The following is a 10,126-nucleotide window of genomic DNA, read 5'->3' as shown; positions in this document are numbered from 1 at the left end:
TTATCTTGTTATTTCTATTTTTTTGATTACTCGTTTATATTCATTCTAAAATTAAAAACAATATAAAGTTGAAGACTGCAAAACACATTTTGTGAATTAATGTGTTTCTTATGGTATAGTTAAATGAGTTTCAACTAAGCCTAAAAATTGATGTGTATAATTGTTTCTATTTTTATTGGTAACAATAAATAAAATTATGGATAAATGATATTCCTGCTCATTGAATAATTTTTTTGTGATGTCTATAGCTAATGTTTATGTTGTTATATTAATTTATGCTTTAATATTGTCTATTCATACCATTGATAAAGGTGTTCTATATAATGTATATATTTTAAGTGTTTTGAGGGAGGACTTTAGAAGGCTTTGAGGGACCACATTTTGTCATGGTTTCCTGGATCAACAAGTGGTTCTTACAGTCTTAGAGAGAGATGGTGTTGGTGTTTGTATTTTTGTAAGCATATGCATGATACCATAAAAATGTGACATCCCATTTCTAATAGAGTAATCTACTAAAATTAAGCATCAGATAATTATAATATAAAAGAGCACATGACATAGAGTATGGAGGATCCACTGGTACAATTATCCAAAAGCATATTGAGGAGAAAGTTTAAGCACACCATGATGCCAATTAAAAATAGAACACAAGAGTACTATTGTTTTCCAAAAGATTGCTCATAGAGCAAGGAATTTAAAATTTAACACAAGTTCTTCAAAAGGGCTCAACTGCAAGCCACAACCCAGACCATAGGAACCACTCTGCACAACAGCATCGTCACCACCCTGAGAACCTCCAGGGGTTTCCACATCTGCTCACACCAATGAGAAAAATCATTGTTCTAATAAGTTGACTAATTTGACTTTTATTCATAGATAACGATATAAGTGATTTAATATTTTACCTTTATATATTTTTTTCATAGTAGGTATAATTTATCACGATTTTGGTGTGGTTTGCATGCTTTGTATGTATTTTTTTTGTTTTTTTATTATAGTCATTAAATATATTTTTAGTCTCTAAACATGGTCGTAAAAATTATAATTCACCTTTGTCCTAAATTTGGATATATTTTGGTCCCAAACTTTAAAAATGATTGGATATAGTTATATTAACCCAATTACATTAACTTATTTTTAAGTGTGAAATAATTTTTTAGGTTGACATTTGAGCTAAAATGTGTCAAATGGTCTAAACAACTCAAATATCAACCTAAAACATCATTTAACACCTAAATTTTTTTTAATGTCATTAGGTTAAAATGACTATATTTGTTAATTTTTAAATTTTATGGATCAAAATGTATCAAAGTTTAGAACATTGACGAAATTCAATTTTAATCCTCTAGGACGACATGTACTCGAAGTACGCCAAAAGATTGGTCCAACATGATCCTCGTTTAGAAGAACTATATCTAATGTCAGTCATCTTAATCTGATTATCAGGTAATTAGGTTATTTAAACCAAAGTCCAACCACATAAGGCCCATGAACCATGGAATAAAAGGCACATTTTAAGAAGTACATTGATTACGTTTTGATTGACAATTATTCTCTCACACCTCAGTCTCACATTGGCACAAGAGTATCTTTTGAAGACACATCCCCCATATGTGACGTTTGAGGACAAGTGTCAATTGAGTTCGAATTCATGAATCCTCTTAAACTTTGTAAGAAATTTTGTAAAATATATTTCAATCTCATAAGAACATTAAATAAAAATTATGTACTAGAATAATGATTTAAAATTTTTAAGGAATACTAATGAAAGAAAATATTTTTATAAGGATTAAACTAAAAAAATTTAAACTGTTTATAAAGATTAAAGAAAAATACTTTGGGAAAAACAAAGAAAAAGTTTTATAAGGATCAAAACTTAAGCTCACTAATTTTATAAAAAACCACATAAATATTTAATTTTTAAATTTATTTCTTCACTTATTTTATAATTATTTTTCAAACTTCTACACATAATACATTACAACAAAATGACTCATTAATAATTAATTTTAGTTATCAAAAGTTGTTAGTCACTACAATGACTAATTTAGGTATCAATTTACAAAATAAAAAGTTATTGGTTACTAAAATAGTCACTATTATGAGTAAAAACTTATAATTAGTCACTAAGTTGATCACTAATTAATTATAAAATAATCTATAAACCAATAACTTTTGTAGCAAAAATCTTGAGAACTAATGTTTAGTAACCAATTTTCTTAGGTAGCTCAAACCTTAATAGCTAAATTTTAAAAATCAATGTAAATGCTAATTATAATTTTTTATTCATAATAATGACTATTTTAGTAATTAAATAATTTTTTATTTTGTAAATTAGTTATTATAGTGACTAACAACTTTTAATCACTATATTTATTTGTTAATGAAATATTTTTCTAGAGTAATAAAACCACTTATACTTTTAAATAATAACAATAAGTTGGTTTTACCTTTTTAATAATAAATTGGTTTTACCGATGATTTAGATACATGAAAATTGAAAAATATAATACTTAAATGTGTACAAGGAATTGACATAGAATTTGTTTGAACTGTAGTTCAGGCAATATAATATGTAGCTAAATTATTTTATATTATATTGAGTTAATGTATGCTTTCTTTTGAAACAGTTAAAACATTGGTGATTGACCCAACAATCATATATAAAAGAAAAACTTTTAGCATCAAGGAATTTTTTAAACAAATTATAATTCATTTATATGATATTTTTAAATTTTCATTCAATGTGTACATCCATCCAAAACGATATTATAAATATATAAATATTATAATTATATTCATATACATAAATTCACATGCTCGAATGTTTTCAAAACATTCATTAAATAAAGTTGTAATAAAATAGATATATCCCTTAGAGATCCTCCATTTTATTTCAAAATCTCAACTGGATTTTTAAATTTTAAGTCATTCCAATTGAGTTCTATGTTTGAGAATGTGTTCCAACTTGACTATATCCACTAGTGCAACATTAACGATATTAACTCACTGTCATGTGTCAGTTTTGAGTTTTTTAATTATTTATTTATTTTGTTACTTTTTGAAAAAACAATTGTCTAAGTGTTTAAATTAAGGTTCTGTCACGTGTCAACTTTTATTTATTTATTTTTGGTAAAACAACTATCATGTGTCAAATTAAGGTTCTCTCACGTGTTCACTTATTTTTTTTTTAAATTAAAAAAAAATCTATCACATGTCAATTTAGGTTTTTGTCATGTGTCATTGTTATATGAAAAATCTCAATTTGGTATTTGTATTTTTTATTTTGTGTCAATTTAGTCTCAAATTTTTTAAAACTGGAGTACTTCCATCTCTTCCAAATTGAGACCAAATTTATCTTTTATATAAATACTATAATCTTTATGATAATAGACATTTTAAACCAAATTAAGTTCATTTAAATTTATATTTTGCATTGAACTTTATACAAAATGAAAGACTAAATTAGTACAAAATTTTTAAAAAATGACTAATTTTAATTTTCACTTCAAGTTAGGAGACCAATAACATATTTAACCATATATATATATATATATATATATATATATATATATATATATATAATTAGGCGATTCAATGAATTAATCAAAACAAATTCCAATATCATCATATTATTTGTTTCATAATAACATTCCTAAAAAGATCTTATTTAATTAAAATAAATTAATATAGTCGGATCTAAATATGTCTTAAACTCAGACCAATTTGTCCGTAGTAACATCCACGATTTTAGCTACCTATAATTATGTACGTATTATTGCATTTCTATTATTTTACAGTAACAATTTTAGCTTCCTATAATGTTGTATGTATTATTGCATTTTTATTAATTTATAATTTATAATTTATAAGGTAGTCTTTTTTACTACCATTTTTGCATAGAGTATCCATAATTTGAGGACCCAACACTTGTAAGGTATTTGACCAAACCTACCTTAGAAAAATTCTTTAGGTTAGTTTTAGAATTCAAAAGTTACACAAATTTAAAGGGAGTTAATCTAACAGAGGTGACTTTTTCCCAATATTCTTGTTTCATGGTCTCAACGAATAACTAAAATCCTATAATTTAGGTTTAATGAACACGACTTGAATTTCTACATAGTTTGGGTTGTCTTTCTTACATAATTTCAATTTTGCATTTTGTTGTGTCTATCTTTGTAATTTGGATTTTTATCGTTATGGAAATTAATCATTGGTGAAGAAACTGAAAAAATCAGGTCTTAAAATTTGAGTTTAAGAATTTAATTATGCATAATATATAATTCAAGTGTAAAAAATAACTAAACACGATCTTCGATCTTAAACCCTTCTGGGAGATTCTGTAAATAACTCAAAATTTAAATATCATAGTGAATTAAACATATTCAAATCAATTATGCAAGCTTTACTTTATATAAATATAAATTATACACAATTCACTTAGCTGAGAAATAGAAGAAAATTATGTTTTTGTTCGTATGAGAATAAGAAAAATAATAAATGCAAAATGTAATAATTTTTTGTCTCAAATTTAAATTCACCTTATATGTAAGTTATTTTTCTTATCATAACACATTTAATTATAAACTACATGAAAAAAGAACTACGTTACTAGCTTAAAAAGAAAAGCAAGATTCCTTGCATTTTTTCTTTTACAAGAAGAGGAGTATATAGTATTACATATATTACATACGTGACAGAAAAGAAATTTATCCTAAATCATAATGCCATTTTTCAGATTCTCTCTTACATAAATAAATATGAGATATCCAATTTTAAATATTTATATCATAAAATTCAGCCAATAACACAATGACATGAAAAATAATAAGTGAAATCAAAACTAGATTACTGACATAACAAATATGAAGATTCCCTGAAAAATTTAATAATAGTTTGGCACAATCAATCAGCAAACATAACAATATAGTCTTAGGTAGCAGATAAGATAGGTTGTCAGAATCACTCATAACTTACCAAAATGCAAATTGAAATAATAAAGGTACAAAATAAAAATAAGTAATAATAATAATAATAATAATAATAATATTTTGGATAATGTCATCATTGTCATGATCCAAAAGTATAGAGAGGGCCCCACTTTCACGGTCATTGTGAGATTTGAAGAACAAGTCAAGTGTTGTCAGTGTCTTACAAGGGTAGGGCTAAGCTCAGCCATTCTATCTACACGCCGCTCCTTCACACTCTCACTCTCTCTTTCACAACCTTTACCTTAATCTCTGGTATTCTTCTTCTTCCTCTTCTTCTTCTTCTCCTTCTCCTTCATGATCTTATCTCACCTTTCCATCTTCCTTTGAGCCTTGTGATGTTTGGAAATGAAGGATCTGAACAGTTTCTGAGTTGTGGTTGATATGTTGTTGTTTTGGGTGATCATTAATGTAAACTCTAAGGGTCCACGTCTCACCTATCTTAATTTAATTCGAAAGGGATACTGGTTGGTCAGATTTGAATGAAAGACTAATAAAGGCTTGTTAGTTTTAGTTAAGGTTGTGTATTGATGCTGATGTGGGTAGGGTTGTGTTGTGTTTATTGATTTGGTTTCTCGGGGACCAGGTTTTGTTTTTGTGAGCTTTTATATATTTACATCCAATCCTTCATCCTTCGGCGATCTAAGAAAGAAATCTGAGGTGAGAGTGTGATTCAACTTTTATGTCTATCTGGGGATTGGATCTGCAAATTCTGCATGTTTCGCTGTTTTTTGGTTTTTTCTGTTAATATTTTGACATATTTTCAGCTTCTGATAGGTGATCTTTTTTTTTCTCTAACATGTCTCAACTTTCCTGTTTGAGATTCTTCAATGGATATATGAAGATAAGTAAATCAAATGATTTCTATGATTTGAGCCAACTATTTGTTAATTGGACACGAGGGTTATTCTGTTCTTGGAACACAAATCCTGGATCCAAAACTAGTTCTATAGAATCTCCCAATTTGCATGTAGTTTGTTCTTGTACGATTCTTTGGGGAGCGCAGTTTTCATCAATTATTTTCTCATGAATCTGTGCATGGATATAGTTGAGACTGATTAAACTGCGAAATCGAAAATTCTAAGATGTTCTATCTGGTTGTTAGAGAGCTAAAATGCAAGGAGGATTGAGAACATTTTTGTCCAACGGGAATGTCATTAAAAATGCTGTTCTGCAACGGGTTCGCATGGTGAATCCCCTGTTACAGCCAATCGCCTCCTCACGGTTTGAATCTGTTACACCTGCTCGCATTGAGGAACATGGTTTTGAGAGCACAACGATTGCAGACATCATGAAAGATAAAGGCAAGGGTGCAGATGGATCCTGGCTTTGGTGCACCACGGATGATACTGTTTATGATGCTGTTAAATCGGTAATGTGTATTTGATTTTATTGCAATAAATCTGGGAGTTTACAATGGGTTGATGTATGTTCTTACATTCACATCCATTGCAGATGACCCAAAACAATGTTGGTGCTCTGGTTGTTGTGAAACCTGATGCGAATAAGGCAATTGCAGGGATTATAACCGAAAGAGGTACCCGATCGGTGTACTCAGTTCTGTGATAAACTGTGTAATGGATGATTTAGTTTTCTTTAGAAAATAATGGCTTATGTCTGATGCAATTCTTTACCCTAATGTCTCTATAAAATTGTTTGGAAATGCAAAGTAGTGAACATAGATTTTCTATGTTATAGAAACAGAGAAAGAGGAGGGAGAAGCTCTTCATCTGTTTCTCCCTATCCGTGACATATAAGATCCTAAGATTCTATTTAGATTTGGGGCTAGATTTTTGGTAACAATAGTTCAGTTCTATATTGTACATGTTTTATATGTTAAGCCATTGAGCATCATATACATAATTGCCTAACTGAACATGAAAAAATAGGTTGGTATGCTTGACACACTTGGCACCCTGTAAAAACAAAAAAGGATGACAAAAAAGTGGGTTGTATTGTATTCAATCGATGGTGCTTTTGGGTTTCAAGATTCTCTGTATTATGTGCTGTGTAAGTAGTAACTACCTGCATGTGCTCTGATAAGAATGCTATGATTATTGGCTAACTAGCTAATAATCCAGGAAAAGCCTTTGCATAATGTAGTGGAAGAAAATAGTATGGTCTTTTTGTCAATATATTTTCTTGCTGTTAAATGGTCTTATTATCTACAGCACTGTTTGTTTATCCCTTGGTCATTTGTGTTAACTATTTGGTCCTTTTCTCATTCAGATTACCTGAGAAAGATCATCGTGCAGGGAAGATCTTCCAAGTCTACCAAGGTTGGAGATATTATGACTGAGGAGGTATGTGTGTTATTGTACTTCTTGTGTTTACTTCAACTTGGAGAAATATTTATTATTTCTACATAGCCAACATGCACATGTAGAAAGCTTTTTGTTTGCATAAGATCATGCTTTAGATCCATTTACTTATGATTTTAGGGTTAGTTTTGTGTGTACACACATCTTGTAACATTTTATACACATTCAATATTACACGATTCCCTTCTTCATGTATTTCTTTGTTTTCTATATGATATCAAGAGTCCAAATGATCTATATAGAGAAGGAATTCTTGGTGTAGTTCCTCTTTTCTTAGTCTCAACCCTAAGCTCTAAGTCTCTTTCGTAAATTTTATGATTACGATTGGGAAGAGATTTTTACGGTAGTTCCCTTCCTCTAAACTACTTTGTTTTCTACACTTTGGAGAAATAAACTACCATACACACTGTTATTCTATATTGAACCTGCGATTTGTGCTATGTTATGTGTTCATAGAATTAAACTGTTCCCCTTGTTAGTGGTGTTCATAACTACACTAAAATTCTAATGTTGTGAGTGCAGAACAAACTTATCACAGTCACTCCTAATACCAGAGTTTTACAGGCTATGCAACTGATGACTGGTATGTATGAGCTTTGAAACATTGTTTTAAGCAATCAACTAATAAAAAATCATCCTTCATATGACTTCTGAGATAGTTATTCATTCGGAAAGATCATATAACTTTATGATTTGAAACCAAGATTGATTAGATAAGGTTGTAGTAACTCATGGTTGTGATCTTATTCTGGATTCTGTTGCAGATAACAGAATCAGACACATTCCTGTGATTGATGAGAAGGGGATGATTGGAATGGTGTCGATTGGAGATGTGGTTCGTGCTGTGGTGCGTGAGCACCGCCAAGAGGTTGAGCGTTTGAATGCTTTCATTCAAGGGGGTTATTAGGTGATGACGATGATGATGAAAATCCCTGAAGAGCACTCAAGCTAATTTGGATTAAGTAATAAGCCTGAGTGCTTGTAAATATGTTATGGCCACAGTGCCTACTCGTTTGCTTCCCTGTGATTTCGGTTCTATGAACATTAACCCTAATGGTGTAGCAGCATGTTAATAATAACAACTGGATGCAGTTTGAATCTGTTTTCAACTTTCCAGAACATGTTTCACTGTTGATTGAGTGCATCTTCTAATCTGCACACTGCAGATGGTAACCTTTTTTTTTTGCCCTATCATGGTCTCCACAGTTGAATATGTTACTTTTACACATAATATTGTCGAATAAGTGCTTGATAATAATTAAGAAAAAAAAATTGAACTCCAGTTATTTAGAGAAATTATGTGTAAGTTATCTATCTGACCACTTGCTTTCAAAGAAAATAGGTTATATATTGACAGTATAATGTACTGTCGTCTAAATATATAATATTTTATATGGTATTTGCTTTTTTATATTGAAAAATTAAATTCTTAATTCGTAACTATTAAAAAAAATTATGAATAGAAAACTGTTAAAAGTTTAAATTTTACATTTATATGTTGAATAAAAACGTTATATGTCGTCATTTATTGATGTGTTGCATCATTAGGTTTTAACTTGATAAAATTCTTCTTTTTTATCTGTTTCTGGAATCGGTTACGAGGTTAAGAGTTGACTTTAATAAAAAAGAAAAATAATTTTTTGATAATTAAATTTGGATAATTTTCTATCATAATATGAGAGATGATATTTTTTAAATAGTTATTATTTTTTAATTTTTTTAATTTTTTTATATTATAAAATTATTTAAAAAATAACATATCAAAATATAAAAATAAATTGTCAAAATTTAATAATTAAAATATTATTATCCTAAACACTTTTTTCAACAAAAATGACATTACTTTTTGAGACGTGGCAAATAATGTTTAAGTGGATTTGCAATAAAACATGGACCGTCTCTTCATACTACCCGTAATTTACCGGAGAATCCTCTAATTTTCAAAATTTGTCGTAAGAGTAACTTTTGGATTATTTGCTAGTAAACTTTTTGAAACATGTTTTTTTATTCCGAAACATTTCTTTTCGCTAAAAAAACTTTTTGAAACACGTTTTATGGATTTTCTGGGACATACTTTTTGGAATGGGATTTCTGTAATGTCATCTCCAAAATAAGAATTCTGAAACATGAAATATATTTTGAAACAAGGTTTCTAGAATATGATTTCTGGAACAAGATTTTTAGAATGTGTACAAAACTTTTCGGAATAAATATTTCAAAATGAGTTTTACTTTTCAAAATATATGAAATGTGTTCCAAAAATAAATTTTCAGAACGAGCTTTTTTCTGCAACACGTTCTTTCTTCTTCTTCTACTTCAGCTGCAGTGGTTTAGTACAGTGAAAGAGAGTATTTTAGTCCTTTTATTAGTATGCGCTGCAGCGATTAATGATGAGGTGCAGAAACCAAAAGATTAAAACAAGTGCATGAGCCCAAACTTATACATATGAGCCCACATGTTTTTATTGTTTTTATTTGCACATTGTCATTCCCCGGTTCCAAAAATATAATTGTAGTTGTAATTGTATTTTCAAAGTTTATATGTACCTTTTTTTAATTTTGGAGATAGGAGAAGTGTAAACTATAAACTTTTTTATTTATAATTGATCCAATTATAACTTAAAAAGCCAAGGAAAAAACAATAATCACTACTATCTTTTATTAATTTTTGAATATAATTTTTATAGATCTTAATTACGACGACAAATCACGTCAAAGCTTACATAACGCAAAAGTTACAACCAATAACGTGCGTAGCTTGTAGAATGGATCAGAAGACAAGTGAAGCTTCTGCGTCAAGAACCCATCATTTCGTGCT

At 29.0% G+C, this 10,126-nt stretch overlaps 1 protein-coding gene across 2 annotated transcripts; it reads left to right on the top strand.

The window, feature by feature from the left end:
• Positions 1-5,102: 5,102 nt before the first annotated feature.
• On the top strand, positions 5,103-8,428 carry CBSX3 (Cystathionine beta-synthase (CBS) family protein). 2 transcript variants are annotated; one of them, XM_028084659.2, is made up of 6 exons: positions 5,103-5,243; positions 6,094-6,360; positions 6,444-6,525; positions 7,218-7,291; positions 7,832-7,892; positions 8,074-8,428. In XM_028084659.2, exons 2-6 carry the CDS (start codon positions 6,103-6,105, stop codon positions 8,214-8,216), a joined length of 618 nt encoding a protein of 205 aa, XP_027940460.2. In that variant the 5' UTR covers positions 5,103-5,243; positions 6,094-6,102; the 3' UTR covers positions 8,217-8,428. The 2 variants fall into 2 exon arrangements, with proteins under 2 accessions (XP_027940460.2, XP_027940461.2); XM_028084660.2 differs by having other exon boundaries at positions 5,232-5,648.
• The last annotated feature ends 1,698 nt before the right edge of the window (positions 8,429-10,126 follow it).

The sequence above is a fragment of the Vigna unguiculata genome, chromosome 8 (assembly GCF_037176805.1).
Source record: "Vigna unguiculata cultivar grain cowpea cultivar isolate G323 ecotype 2 chromosome 8, ASM3717680v1, whole genome shotgun sequence".
Classification (NCBI taxonomy): Eukaryota; Viridiplantae; Streptophyta; class Magnoliopsida; order Fabales; family Fabaceae; genus Vigna; species Vigna unguiculata.
This window is presented reverse-complemented; position numbering and strand designations above follow the sequence as displayed.